The following is a 16,154-nucleotide window of genomic DNA, read 5'->3' on the forward strand; positions in this document are numbered from 1 at the left end:
ATGTAAATGCCAACTGTATTTTGTGCTGAGAGGTTACAAGCTTAAAAATTAAATACAGCCAGTCGAAGAGCAATCAACCAACCAGAGGAGTTACTATCTATGAGAAGAAAATTTACTGCGAAAAGCTTGAGTCAGGTCACACCAACAAGCTCTTTCACACTCATATGTAGACAAACAACCAATTATTTTTTGTGTCTCTCTAATCTACTTCAGATGAAGAGTCCAACACTTTTCCTTAGCTCCTTATCAGTCACTGCATACATGCCTATAGCTAACATTATTTATGCTATGTTTTTTTAAGTGTCTGTCATCAAGTGGGTCTTTGATGTCAAGAGACAACAAATCTGGATAGAGCTGATGGATGTTTTAAGTCCTTTGTTAGAGGCTTGATAGAATAATTAAACTGATGCTCTGTAGTGGTAATTAGGGGAGAAAAGAGAGCCACCAGCCAGTCTGGGGGATTCTTAGCAAGTAATTTAGAAAGCTGTGCACATATAAAACACAAAGGCCCAGGAAATATAAGCGGAGTGCTTAGTCCTGAAAGAGTGGGAATCTAGAACTGCTGGAGACCAGAGGTATGTTACTATACAGCATTTGAAACTGCAAGAAAAAGAATAAAGAATGTGTACAAAATTCAGTAACAAACAAGACTCAAGGGAAAAAATAGAGATATCTCTAACCCGAGTCATTCATTTTTGCTTTAAAAACAACTTGGAAAGATCCAGAACAATCACAGTTCTCTGTGCCGAATGGGCATAATACATTACGAGGTGTTTAGGGGCAGCTAACAACTCTTCCATCAGAAAGCATTTACATATGCAATAATTCTTCATAAGAGAGCTCCATTTTGTTCTCATATCCCCAACACATAAAATAAAAAATTATGGGAGCCTAAATTCATATGACAACCTCGCTTCAAAAACAAAGACCAAGTGTCTGTATGGGTGCATGCATGCATGTTTCCCTATTAATAAACTGCCTACTGTGTTGGGCTCCTGGAGTAGGCAGCATATAATTATATTCCTCTAATGACTTACCAGCATATACAGGCACACAACTAGTGCATACAAAGAGGGCATCTCTAGTTTGTCCAAAAAAACGGTGAGCAGGAATTACAGGAGACTGCTGTTTCTGAGAGGTGTCCTGAGAGCACTTATGGACCTCCTGACCCACTGAGGAAAAGAAACGTGAGAGTTCTTCCCTTGAGAACTAAGGCCATCTTCGTTCAAACCTCTCATGAAATAACAAAATGGAAAGTCTAGCTATGCCAGCTAAAAAACAGGCCATGCCATAAAGAAATATGCCAGCCACAAAAAATGCCTTCATGACATTTCAACATTTATGCAAAGTTTCTGCTAATCCAGGAATAGAGAATGCCACATGCAGAGTAAAGAAGTAAAGCTGAAAGGGCAGTCTCCCTGCTTTGGTGTTTTTTCTGAGAACACCTGTATTCATCTGTTTGGGCCAGCAAGCAACAGAAGGAACCCTCCTGGCTTCCTGAATAAATACAAACTGTGTTTACAATGTGCAGTGCATGGTTGGAGAAGCGGCATGTGTTAACCAGAGAAAAGCTTCAGATAATGCAACTAAGCTGTACTCAATGCCTGCCTTACCCCTGGTTAGTACTGCATCAGGGCATTCTGCCCAATCTCCCTCAGAAGCCTGACAATTTGAATTTTAAATACTTTCAAAGATCAGAAGCTCCCTTTACAGATTCAAACTTTTTTTAAAAAGTTATCTATTTTAGTTAGAATAAACAAAATTAAAAAGATCAAGAAAGTAAATCTTTCTGACAGAGGACCTGACTACACAGTCAATAGCAATCCAGCAGTGCCTCCAGTGCCTTGCAAGCATCCATGAAGCTTCATGTGCAGGGACAACCTGGGACAATTAGCAGTACATTCGTTACCTCAGAGCCAGTTCGGTAGGGGATTGTTACAAGGATATTCAACCACTCAAGGAAGGGGATATTCTTTGCAAGGACTTGTGTGTTTCCCAGAATACTGTGCATTTTCTAAGCCTTTGCAAGTAGAACCTTGTCTTGGGAACCACGGGAATTAGCAGTTAATGCTGTTCTCATTTCAGCAGATATCCTGCTAATGCAATTGTCCTCAAACCCCAAAATCATTCTGCCTTTTCCAGACACCAAAACCTCCTGTGCACCTCTTCACCTGCAAGATGTCCTGCTTCCACCCTTGAAAATCCTTTAGCTTTGGCAACACAAACATTTCTGGAATATACAAAGAAACATTAAAATACACTGAAAATTGCCATTAAAACCACATTGGGCTTTTATACATTGTTCAGTTCTGTGTACAATTCATTAAGCAACTACATGCCTCTTTTTAAAAGGAGCAGCTGCAAAATTTCCAGTCTGCTGCACAACAGTGCAGTGAAACCGTAAGGGCTTACCCCCAGATTTGAAGCATAGCTTGCTGCAAAATACAAGAGACTTTGGCTACTTTTAATAAATCTGTATTTATAAAATATTAACACAAAGTGAAATAACGAGGTTCAAAATGGATTCCAAGATGATTTTTCTCTTCATTTCAATCTGCTCAGCATAAACTGCCCCTGAACAATGACCAACTGTTACAGTATACAGAAATTGTTCCAAATCAGGAACAAACATCTGGCTGTACCAGCTGTCTGAAGCTCCTTCTTTTTGCAGGTTTGCAAGTGAACTTTAAAAGCCTAAATTGTGTTATAAGATTTTGCCTACTACTTCCTTCTTCAAGGCAGACACCATTAGCAAAATGGAATCATACAGGTTGGAAAAGACCCTTAAGATCATTAAGACCAACTGTAAACCTAACACTGCCAAGTCCACCACTAAATCATGTCCCTAAGCACCATGTCTACACATCTTTTAAGTACCTCCAGGGATGGCAACTCCACCAGTTCCCTGTTGGTAGCCTGTTCTAGTGCTTGACAGTGCCAGAGGGAAGTCTGTTGTATTTTTCAGTGTTCATTTACATCTTCTTGGGAAACCAAGAAGTGCCATGGAACACACAGAATGAACAGCTAACAAAGTTCTCCAAGCTTAGAAGAGATGCAGAGTTTTCAAAATGGGAGGTATTTTGAAGATTTTACTTTATCCATTCTTTTTCCTACAGCAATAATCCAAATACTTTAAGCTATGGCAATTTATTCCTATGGTAATAATCCAAAATATATCAATATTTCTTGTTTAGTGTCACATCTGCCCAGACTTTTAAGTTACTACATCATCCATCATACCCTATAAAAAAAAATTAAAAAATCCTAGAACTGGGTTCCAGTAACTACATTAAAACAAGTTCCAGCTGCTATTCTGCTACACCATCAAATCTGCCAAAGCTCTAGCTTCCAGTAATCACAGGAAATCAAGATTTTTTTTTTCTCCTCTCATCATTCTTCAGCTTTCTTTTCTGCTAGTTCCCTACCTAGTTCAGCACCCTCACAGCTAATGCCTATACCTTACTCCCAGTTTGAATTTATCAGGTTTTAAATTCCAGGTCTTGCTTCTTGGTATCCCTTTCATTACCAGGTGAAAGAGCTTTTCACACTTAATCAAGTTACCTCTTTGTTGTCTTTTGGATACATTAATCAATTTCTTTAAAAAATCCCTTACATCCACATCTCTTTCTTGCCCCTGAGTGTTTTTTCAGTTCCTACACGCAGACCCATGCTTTTTATTATTAATAATACAGAAAATTGAGAAAATGTAATTATAAAGAAGCTAAAGAATCCTGCACCCAGTACACAACAAGGTTAAGCACTTCACACATACAAAACAAGTCATGATCCCTGCTTCAAGGAGATCAAAGAGCAGACATATGGCTATAGACAATAGGAAAAAACACAAAGGGACACTAGACGGACCAGGATGTCTAGCTAACTGATCCAGAAGCCAACGTTGTACCAACTTTGAAGCCCACAATACCATGTGTAGAAAGTAACATTCCAAAATCTCAGAGGTAAAAATGAAACATCTTGTTCAAAAGGTCTCTGCAGCTCCATTGCTCATATTCTCATAGATTACAGTTGATATTTTGTAAAGACTTCAAGTTTACAATAGGCATGAAGTGATTGAGATGTTTTAGACCAAGAGGTTAATTGCGTAGAAATTAGTATCTCCCTGGAAAAAGAAAGTTTCATTCTGCCTCTCCTGCAGGACCGTGCCAGCAAACAGAGAGAGACTGGCAAAATAAGATTCCGCTATCATATAAAAGAACTACAATTCAGACCACTCCACAAGTTATTAGCTTTGCATCAAGAAGAACAAGCATATTTAAACGCTTCTATAGTCAGGAATGGCTAAGTTGCCAGCAATGTTTCCAAAGGAACCCTTAAAAATCCAGACCAATATGGATTAATTTAGCTCTTTTTCCCCCCCTCTTCACTGCTACTGAAGTTGTTCTCAAATGCTGCTTATCTTCTAGCTTTCACTCAAGATTTCCTTAATTTTTGCTGTGACTGGTTGTTATCTGATGTGGTGATGGTTTGGGCAAGAGGATTAAAAATTGGATATGTAAGAATGAATGCAGTAAAAAACTAAGGCAAAAGAGGTTAGCATTTCTTTTTACTTATTTTAGTAAATTCTAAATCTAGGGTGAAAGTTCAGGACAAAACAGAAAATTCCTAGCTTTCACTAAACACCGTTTTGGCCAGAAAAGTTTTTCAACTTCCTAACAAACATTTCCCGACTCTTAAAATGCTTCAGTCTCCATCTTGATTTCCTGTGATTACCAGAAGCTATAGCTTTGGCAAATTTGATGGCATAGCAGAATAACAGCCGGATTTGATTCAGAAAATCAGATTGAAAGTAGAAATGTGAAAACAGTAAAAATTCTATTATATAATTTTATTTACTAATTCTGGGGCTTTATTCTATTTAAATTTAAGAGGAGGAGGGGGAAGAGGAGGGTGAAAAGGCAATTAGCTTTCAAGTAAGGGGAAAAAAATTTGAAATATAACATTCAGTTACAAAAAATAATGGATTTGCTGTAGCAAAAGGAAAGTCAAACCAGGCGAGCCCTCAGGTCTGGAATGCTGATCCTGCAGTGACCGATATGCTTTCAGGGAAAGACCAACAGAAACAAGCTACACTGCACGCTATGGATTGTGCAATGCAGAGGAAAAATTGTGCAAAGATGAAAAAGTGCTTCCTGACCCTTGCAGCAATGAGCTTACTCCTTGAAGCATGAGATTTGATTATCTTCATCTCAGTGGGCACAGCCACGAATATCACTGTATACCTTCTAATGTCCAGCATGTTCTATTTGATAAAGGGACAATAATGTAAGAATTTCTAGACCACTTAAATTCTGCAACCTGGGAAATTATTGCAACGAGAAATCCATAGCAAGAACATGTACAAACAGCATCAAGGGCATTACAATACCTTGGCATTTAGATCTTCTCTGCCATGGAAAAAATGTCCTGTAAATTAATTAAGTCTAACAAAACCACATGACAATTAAATTCCCCACAACAGAAAAGCAAGAAAACCCAGTGAAGAAGTCGTTTATCTGACAGAACCTTTAGGACAATCCATATATCTGACATGTGGCATATACCCCTGTGGTCTGTCATAAAACCTGAGTGCAGATTTTTGCAAAAGTCCCTAAACATCAAAACAATCAAATATGAGCATTGACAGTTGAACATCTGTGTCCTGATCAACAATACACTAAAAAAGATGTCAAGAACAATATGCCTTAACTATAGAATAACTTCAGGCATGCAATGATACTACCTTATGAACATCTTTAAACTACTGCTCCGTTGGCAGCACTGCCTTTCCTCAGTGCACACAACATTAGTTTATCGTTCCTCTACAAACCTCTTCACCAGCTTCAACACTAAACAGTTTCAGTTGAAACTGTATGGAAATAAGGAAACAAGCCTGAGAAGCTGTACCAGTTCTGCACAACCCAGGTAACGCTGCCAAGTACCACTTTCCACCAGGAATGAGACTTTGAAGGGGTTTTAAGGATAGGAATGGTGTCACATGCTGAGCAGAGGTACAGAGAACTGGGCATTACAGGCACAGATCACAGGGGATTAAGACTATTTACGCAAAACGCTGAGTTCAGATTCTTACTTATGACAAACCCTAGGTTTTAATGAACTCAAAATCTCCCATTAAATTTACTAACTTCAGTTCTGGAAGGATTTTTGGATCTTGTTTTTAATTTTTATATTTATCTGCAACGTTACTGCCTCCCAGGAAAGCCAGAAGTCTGTTACATGGACGTTCCTTCTCCCCTGAGCGTATATGTCATGCACTGAAACTTGAGGGAAGATTAAGGATACATCAGCTTTCATCGCTACTAGAGGAAATAGGAATGGCCTGATCTTTTCTGATCTTTACAAATTTGTCAATGTTACAGGCACTTGGAGTGTCCAAGTGCCTTACCCTACATGGGGAGAAGGATTGACCAGTGGGTAACAGCTCCAAGACACAGAGGATGAAAAGCAAATCATCTTGTTAGCCAAGATATACAAAGACAGCTATTACTGAAGAAATCAGAATTACTAGGTTTTGTGCAAGATGAGTGCCTTGGCAAGTACTCAGTAAAGCCGTTCTCTTCAATGCCTTTTTAACAGCAACAGTAGCACATGATTAAAAGATGTATAGTCAAATATCCCACTCTTTTCTGATTCAGAGATTTCATTGAAGGGGCTTATAGCATGTTTTATTCTAACTTCCATGTTACTTAAACACTGCACCAACCTTCCTCTTAAGTTTTAGCTCCTCTGCTCTGCATGCCCACCTCTGTAAAGCAGTTACCATATGCTCAGCTCACAGCTTGCACTGGAGCTTTCTTTACTTACACAAGATTTAAACATACACTTCAAATGCTTTGCTGAAGAAGAGATGAATTTCCAAGTCATGACCATTTTGGAACCAAAGCCAAAGAATTAAGAAGCCCAGCACTTGGATCTGGGGAAATACAAAAGCAGAAGTGGTGGCATGCCTTTAACACTTTATTGCAAGCCCTTGCTGGGATGAATGCATGCTTGAAAGGACCAAAACGAAATGGTAAAACATCTTCTTGTTGCCTGAAGGTATTTAATACAGTGGAGCAAGGGGAATATAATCAGCATTAAAGTGTTCTTCATAAATAATGGACAGTCTAGCAGCTTTTATCTACTCTGCACTTCAAGAAAGTTTCTACTGCTGAATATTTCATGAGCAAAAGGTCACTTATTGTGGCTTTTAAATTATACAATTCAGAAACTGTAAGAAAAAAGTTCTACGTTCAATGCAATAATGACAAGTTTTGAATGTCTAAAGAAACACTGGCAGCCTAAATACATATTTTGAAACCTATCACATACAAAGTACCAGGAACACCTTTGCCCTAAACCGTAACTACTGATTTTTAAACCGTCCAATCTTATTCAGCAATGCAATATTTATTTTTAAGTGAAGAATGAACCTGAACGTACATTTTCCTAAGTGTCAGTTCTAGTTTGCACTTCTGAACAAAACACACCGCTGATCACAGGTCATTTAAGATGCGCATCTGCGACAGCCGTTTTCAAGAAATCTGTTTTCTGTACATTATTTCAAAGGTGTATTTTATTACAGCATTTTAAAACGACAATTAGACTTCCACATAAACAAAACCATTAAGGAAACATACTGGTGAACAGGTGAATCATCAAGAGATGAGTTAGAGGTAACCTTAGCTCTGTCCCCTGTGAATATAAGCTACAATGCAATCTTATTGCCACATCCAGAGACAGATGCTCTGTGGGTGTAGATTAGCATGACTTTACAGAAAGTCAGTCGTGCTACATCTGGTTTCTATCAACAGAAGCACCAGTGCACTTCTCAGCATCAAATCTTCTTCATATAATGTCACACACCCATGAAACCATGGGAGCCTGCTGCAAACCGGCACACCTAGCATCCCAGAGACTTGCAGCTTCAGCAATGCCAAAGCAAGTGGCTACAGAGCATTAATGGGTAACATCCCTTAGCCAGAGCTATCCTTGAGGAATTCTTCAGTTTTCTTTCTAACCCCACACTTCCAAACCATAGAGATACTCCAACCAAAAAAAAAAAAAATCCCCAAACCAAACAAATAAAAACATGACAATTCGTTTTCTTTCTAAAACTTGGGTAGCCAAAATAGCTTTCCTTTCATGTTTTATTCATATGGTAACTGAGCGCCCACCCCAAATCCTGTTATTTTATTCACAGTCTCAGCTTTAAAACCAAGTAATAAAAAAGTTAAAACATGAAAAGACGTATCTGCAGAAGTTAGAAGTAATCAGAACAGTACCATACACAGCAAATCATCTACATACTAACAGCCTCCTGGGTGTGGACAACATACAAGTCTGTGGCAAGAGAGGTTTATTTATTGACTGATTTCTTATGACACAGTAACGAAGTGAGACACCTTGCTAACCTCTAACCTCTAGCTCAATCATTCTTCTTAGCAGCAAATTGCCATGCGAGTCCCATGGAGTGATGGGACATACACAAAAATGCCACGTGCGAAGCTGTACTTTGGATTTTAGATATTTTTTTGTGCATTTGTAAAAATAAAATTTATTTTTAGCACTTAATTCAAATAGACTTACAGCTTTGTTAAGATGGCACGTCCCTTCTACATTTACTGGCAGAAAAATTCAGACAGACCTATCATGCGTGATTTGGCATTAAGACACCTCCACTGCAGCAGTAAGGTTATTTTAAGGGAGATATGTCTGCTACAGTCTGAACCTTACACAACACATCACCATTGCCATACATCTAAAATAGTCGCTAAACCTTTTATTTATAGACATAGTGAATGTGCACCTTAATAACTCTGGTTTACTTAGGATGGTATTCAAAAGTAAACATCACATCTTTTATCTGGGTCTGTCAAATATGGACTGTCAATTTGGAAGCTGCAAGCAAGGCACAGGTTTTACCCTGACCCGTTGCACAGTCACAGATTTTTCCTTTGGTCAGTAAATTCTCTCAAGACGTTGCATTTAAAGGCTTCAGATGTATTAACAGCCAAATCATACTTTTAAAACAGAGCTTTTGATGTCTGTTTCAAAGCTAGCAGGAACAAGTATCGATACCTGTAGGCTTTCTTGCTGCCTTTTGCATTGCTTTTCTCTTATTACATTTCATGGACTTGGGTGTAAAGATTAAAAAAAAAACAAAACCCAAATCTTTCTCAGGGAAAAAATTCAAAAGAAAGAAAACGTCACTGAAGGAAACAAAGCAACTCCGTTGTGCCCCCTGCTTGTGCAACAAAAAAATGAAGCTTGTGGTAGTGCTTGCCAAAACAGACTGCAGCTGGATCCAAAACATTACTGATGGGTAACCGAAGTTTACATGTATTGATACGAGTTAAACACCAACACTCTAGACTAATGAAGATACAGACATGCTCTTCTGTTTGATAGCATCTAACGATTCATCAAGGGACTGTAATCAAAGCCAAAGACAGCTTGTTTACTCTGTATCAAAATACAATATTTCATATCACGCTGTTAAGAATAAATGATACATATATCATCTGGTATTTAGATAGCGCTTTAGATATTTAAGAGGAAACAGGATATGTCAGTTTAGATGAGCAATCCCACAAAGAATGACTCATATAAGACAACCTATGGACAAACCCATGGAATGGTAAGACCATGAAGTCTCCCATATCAAATCACCTGATGGGAAGTGAACTGACCCCTCTATAAATGATGCAATTGCCCTGTTTCATATAGAAGAGATTCAAAGACCAGGTGCCCATTTCTGCTGCTCCACCCTCATCCCTGGTATGCCCACAAACTAGTAAAGAGACACAGAAAAATAGGCAGTCATTTTGAGTGCCAGTGTTCAATGCGTAACCATATTGAGAAACTATTCTCAGAAGAAAATTCTTGCATTGAAATAAACTTTAGGTATCACTGAACTTACTCCATGGTGCTTAGAGGTCAAACAAACAGGTCAACTTACGTAGCTCTCCTACTTTCAGTATTTCACACAGCATCTTTGTCAGCTCAATGCTGCTTCGGCCAAATGGGCACTCATGCTTGTCTTCTCGACTGCTGTTCTCCAGGACAATCTGAAGGAGGAATCAAAGTAGAAAATAATCAGTGTGAAGAACTCGTAAGTTTAAGTACTATCCTCCACATTAAACATTTGCAAGATATACCAGGCTGAATTTAGGAAACTGTATGCAGAGGCTCTCTTTTCCTAAACCTTAGCCCTCCCCTGAGCTAAATGACCTGTGTCTGAGGCAGTCAGAAACACAGAAGCAGTGCTGCTCTATAGCCAACTAGGAAGCTTTGCCGTTCCTATGCAACATAGCTGTTCTGTCCCACCCCTGGCGTGGAGAAACTGCAGTAGAAGCCAAAGAGAAAGAAATAATTTCATTTCAAATTTGCCAGTTAAAGGACATTAGTTGTAAAGATTTATAGACATGAGCACAGATAGAAATAACTATAAAAAACCCAGTGGGAAAGAAATAGCATAGCTGGATTCAGGCTCCAAAAAGGTCCGTGTGTCAAAAATCAAACTGAAGTCCACAAAGGAAGAAAATGTGTGTATTTTCTCTGTTATGGATGAAATTTGTGCTTTTGTGCAAAACATTTCAGGGAACTATCACCCTTGCATCAAGTCTATGAATGCCACAAAACCAATGCAAGGAGAGCCTTTGTATTCTCTGTTCAGTGACACTGCAAAATAAATGGGAGAAAAGAATTCCTTGCATGTTTTTACACCCATTAAGTTCTGCTATATCAGATACAGTTCGCATAAAGTTTTCCCTGGCACTACAACTACACAAGAGGTTTCAATGTAGAGGAAAAAATGAGTTATAAAAATACTATAGATTTCACCGAAGCTGTTAACCTGAAGAGAGAGCAAAAAAGGCGTTGGTAAAAAAAAAAGAAATGGTCAAAACAGATTCACAGTAAGAGTTGTCTCTGCAGTAACAAACATTGCACATTAAAAAAAAAAGAAAGAAAACACATCCTAAACAGCTGCTGCATAGCCTGGGGATGAGGGACAGAGGAAGAAAATTAATTTCAAAGGTACGAGATTTTGCCAAGCACCAGAGAACGTCAGAGGCTCTCTAAATACTCTTCACAAACAGGTGTTTAGACATTGCTCTCTGCTTTGCATTCCTCCTGTCTCCTTAGCTGCCATCTTCATTGGGTTTTTGCTTGTTTGGCTTTTTTGTTGGTTGTGGGTTTGGTTTTGTTTCTTTGTTTTAAATCTTTCAATTTTGGCAGCAAAGAAAGCTTTGCAAAAGGCACCAAGGCTGGAACTTCACCCAAAACCAGGATAGGTTTTAGGCAGTTGGAGGAGAGGACCGATGCAATGCTGGATGCCAGCAAAAGCCCACTTCCCTCCCTCCCCAGATCTTATTTGTGATTGTTTCATGTTCTTTTATGTGCAGAAGCCTTCAATGTGAAGCAGTTACAGGTAAAAGTGAGAGAAGAGAGAAACCCCAAAAGCAAGTAGGAAAGTTACATGCTTCACATATCATGCCAAAGCCTCTTCACCAAGCATCTATTTTAGTCCTACTGTACAAAGGGCAGCCTCTAGCTGATACCCTGCTCCCAAGCCATCACCAGGTAAACAGATGCAGAAGGATGGTTGCTGTCTGTGTTGTGAGAGTGGATAATTACTTTGTTTCATTTTCCAGTGGTGCTGGTGGTTTTCTTAAATCACCTAGACTTCCCACAGAAGCTTAGAAAGTCATTAGGGATATGAGAAATATTTCACCTTTACAAATTTTTACTGGGCTTTTCCAACAGGACAGTGTCAGAATCATGTTTCACCAGGCTACCAAGAGGAGTTACTTTTCCTTCTAAAAGTTTTGGTTTAGATTACATCTAATTGTTCCATGTCATCTCTGGATAACAGCTGTACCAAATCAAAGAAACACCCCTGCATTTTTTGTTTTACATTGCTGCAGCCACTGTTCAAGGAACATGTGAATATGACTTTGCATCCTGGATGAGTCATCCTGCTTCAGTCTCTTTCATGGAGGGTAGTGCTACATTTCCATGCCCAAATGCAGGAGCGATGATAGAGTTACACACACACGAGTGCAATGTAAAGCTGTGTCTCAACACCTTCCTGAGATCACTTCTCTTGTTTTATTATTATTGTGTTTTATCTCTCGCATAATAAAATATCTGAAAGGTCTTTTCCAACCTAAATGATTCTACGATTCTATAAAACCTGCACATTGGAGCAGGGGGCTGCTTTGACACAGATTTAGATACAGCAGAGAAACACTGGTAATAAAATCAACGGAGAGGCAAAATGAAAGGGTAGGGGGGAAGGGAAGGGAAGCACTCAGATCAGCATTCCTTCTTGCTTCTGGCAAATGCATTTTGTTGAGTTTCACATTAACCCGACATATTAACATTTCATGAGCACATAAATATTTAATGGTGACACCATATATGCATATAATGTAAGGCAGAATTACAGCAATCAATAAGAATGCCAGAGAAATAGTTAAGGCACTGTGTATTGCTATACAGCAAATTAAATGGCAATTTGAGTAATCAATATGTAAAGCAGCCTTGAAATGATCCTCAGACACACTCTCTACAAGCATCATCATTTAGCATTTGCTGTGCAAAATAAGGCAGAGTTGACATGCTATATTTCTGTAAGAAAGGAAGATGGAAGGCGCTTTACTACATCTAAATATCTATAGGCATATTTGACAGATACGATCCTCTGTAAGAAACAGCAACAGTAAAAAGGGAAATTAAAAAAAAAAAAAAAAAAAGAAAAAAAGAAACAAAAGAGGTTCTTATAAATACCCAAAGCGAAATCATTCCTAGTCTTGGCAACAGATTTACAACATTCATTATTATATTTGTAATATTCTTTTCACGACTTTGCGACTCATATCCTGTTCCAAAGTAAAATGCTATAAATATAGCTGATAAGGGCATGATTTTAATGTTATTTCCTTTATCACTCTGGTTACAGAGGAGAAATAAGCAGGGAACATACACGTTTACTTCATAAATTGGTGAAAACAATAGCAGGGACAGAAACGTAACACAGCTCTAGACAGAAGACACTCCTGTACTTCTGCAGAGCATAGTGCTGGCTTGATTCATGGTTCTACCACAACAATTATCTTACCAAGGAAAGGAAAGTAGTGAGGAAGTTGTGAAGCCCACACAACCTTCATTCAAATGGGGGTCTATCATTAATGCTCACCAAGTGGCTGTACCCTATTATCTTCCTCCTCTTCCCTCTCACAAATCTGCAGTGAGTTGCAGATCCACCAGACATTTCAGAATTGGTAGGTATGGTGGTTAAATTATGCTTGGAGGATACAAATATTTAAAGGCAGAAACCATGGACATTGCAGAAGACCAATTGGCACCACAGGAAAATAAAATCATTTAGGTTAGAAAAGACCTTTAAGATCAAGTCCAACTGTAAACCTAATACTGCCAAGTCCACCACTAAACCATGTCCTTAAGTGCCATATCTACTGGGCAGCCTGTTCCAGTGCTGGACCCCCTTTCAGTGAAGAAATTTTTCCTAATATCAAATCCAAATCTCCCCTGGCACAACTTGAGGCTGTTTCCTCTTGTCCTGTCCCTTGTTACCTGGGAGCAGAGACCGACCCCCCCTGCCCCCCGCCTACAGGCTCCCCTCAGGCAGCTGTAGAGAGCAACAAGGTCCCCCCTGAGCCTCCTCCGCTCCAGGCTGAACCACCCCAGTGCCCCCAGCCACCCCTCATCAGACATGCTCCCAAATCTTCACCAGCTTCATTGCCCATCTCTGGACACGCTCCAGCACCTCAACGTCCCTCTTGTAGTGAGGGGCCCAAACCTGAACACAGGATTCCAGGTGTGGCCTCACCAGTGCTCAGTGCAGGGGGACAATCACTGCCCTCATCCTGCTGGCCACACTGTTTCTGTTACAGGCCAGGATTGCTGTTGGCCTTCTCGGCCACCTGGGCACCACTGCCAGCTCACATTCCATCTTCCTTCAGTCCTACCTTGATTCTGGTTTGCCTGGCTGCCCTTTACTTTGATATTGGGAATCTACTTCTGCCAGTTTTTCCTTTCTTTAGTCCTTGCAAAGCTACAGAATTGGGAAGGTCCAACATGGAAATGTAGCTTCTAATACACTAGATGTTACACAGACAAAAACCAAAAGCAGCTCACAGTTTTGTACTGTAAAGCTACACAGTGCAGGGGTACTAAATGCTGCAGATCCTTGTCTCATCCTCTGTTCCTTTGATCAATAGTATCCATTACCATGAAGCAAAGCAGAAAACCACCACGATGTGTAACACTCAACAACATTTTTTCCTTCTTTAGGGAACAGCAAGAAATCCTCAAGAGAAAGAAGACAAAAGGGAAAGAAAATTACTAAGGGAGGACAGCCAGAAAAGTTTGAGTGATGAAAGACATTAATGAGCAAGACAGGGGAGAGAGTTGATTTTTTTTAAAGCAAATCATTCTTAAAACAAAAGAAAACAACTGCAGCTCAGAAAAAGGAAGGAAAAAAGAGAAAGTGAGAGAAGCATAGAATGAGGACAAAATGGTATCACAAGAAAAATGAGATGAATTGACTAGCAGAAGAGCAGAAAGGAACATGTATAAAAATGTTTTTAAAAATGCAAGGAGGTGAAATTTTTAGGAAACCAGTATAATCCATTATCTTGACATTTCTACAGATGAAACTCTGTAGCCTATTAAGGCATGGGAATTTGACAGTATTGTACTGGAATTCAGATCAGTGCAGTTTTTGCTATTTTTAAGTTACCTACTACGTATATTTCTCTTACCTTATTTACAAATTCCTGCTGTAAGTGGAAGAGAAACATTCCCAATTACCAAACAAAACCCAACCAGTGATCAGAAACAGAAATGAAGGGTTGATCATGTTCCCCAAGGCAGACATTTTGAGCAGTGTTGGTCAGCAGCTGCTGAGAGCTGAATTTCTTCTGGTAGTTAGCCATATGAATTGCCTGAAGTACTCTGTTTCCTCTGAAGTGAAAAGTCTTTTCAAGAAGGCGGCAGCCCTCTAACGTCCAATCGTCCAACAAAGCACTTAGATACAGAAAACAGTGTTCCTCCTTAAAAACAACAACCTAACATGTTCTTTAACTGGAAAATCTTTTTTACTTCCTCTTGTGTTACAAACAGTGGTGCTCAGCATTACCCAAGACAAGCTCACCTGCCTTTACAAGATATCTACTAATGGCATGGACAACAAAATAAAATAAATTCAAGTGTCATGCCAAGATCACAGAAGAAGAATGCAAAATCTCCAGTAGGAGAAAAAAACCCAAACAACCAAAATCAAAAGATTTTCTAACTTCACGCCCATCACTACCTCAGGAGCACAAAAGAGATTCTCAGGGAGGCAATGCACTACATGAAGAATTTTCTACATTTGACTACCACCGGCTTAAAAATCTGCATCAGCTTCAATAATGAAGCTTATACCTGCAACTAAGAGTTAGACTGACAAAAGGCAAAGTTTTGAAGACAAGCGTACCCAAGAGCTTCTTCCTCAAAATCCAGGAGGATGAAACCACCAGATAGAAATATTCCTCCTTCACTGGGAAGGAATATTGACTTAGCTGATCCTTTAATCTCTCACATTAAATATGAAATTCGCTCAAAGTATACTGCCCACAGCAACTGCAGATGTAATCCTCAGGTTCCTGAACCAACCTGAGAGCCTGGCAATAGAATAGAGATTCATTGTGATGAGGAAATAAATACAAAAGTGAAGGGCAAGACTCAGTATAGCTGCATCAATACTTATAATAAATCCCTCAGCAGACAGTTCAACAAGCATTACTGCACTATTAAAAAGGAGCATTTCCCCAGACCCATTTTGTAGTACTATCTAAAATGATCCTGGCATTAATAGAGAACAAGTTCTCTAGCAGTCTGCTGTGTATTAGTATCAGCAGGTTCAGAAAGCTAGTTAGTGAAGAAGGTAAAAACCTCCTCAGACCCAAAATGAAAAGTCCAGCAGCATTTTAATACCCAAAAATATTACAGCAGGGATTCTCTTCCTTTTCTTGATGCTGCTTTTCCTAAGACTCCTTATCACATGAGGCAGGCTTCACCATTCCCTTTTCATTCAGATGCATTAAGGAACTCTAGGAAGCAAGTCCTAAGGATACATTTCCTCA

General features: G+C 39.2%; 1 protein-coding gene across 4 annotated transcripts in view; it reads right to left on the reverse strand.

Annotated features, from left to right (window-relative positions):
* ELMO1 (engulfment and cell motility 1) overlaps positions 1–16,154 on the reverse strand; it is a 311,558-nt gene that overhangs the window by 140,877 nt on the left and 154,527 nt on the right. For all 4 annotated transcript variants that reach the window (XM_080383306.1, XM_080383308.1, XM_080383305.1 and 1 more), the window contains one exon: positions 9,959–10,067. In XM_080383306.1, coding sequence (XP_080239432.1) covers positions 9,959–10,067 — 109 coding nt within the window. The remainder of the gene's footprint in view (positions 1–9,958; positions 10,068–16,154) is intronic.

The sequence above is a fragment of the Falco punctatus genome, assembly GCF_963210335.1.
Source record: "Falco punctatus genome assembly, chromosome: 4".
In the NCBI taxonomy this organism is placed as follows: Eukaryota; Metazoa; Chordata; class Aves; order Falconiformes; family Falconidae; genus Falco; species Falco punctatus.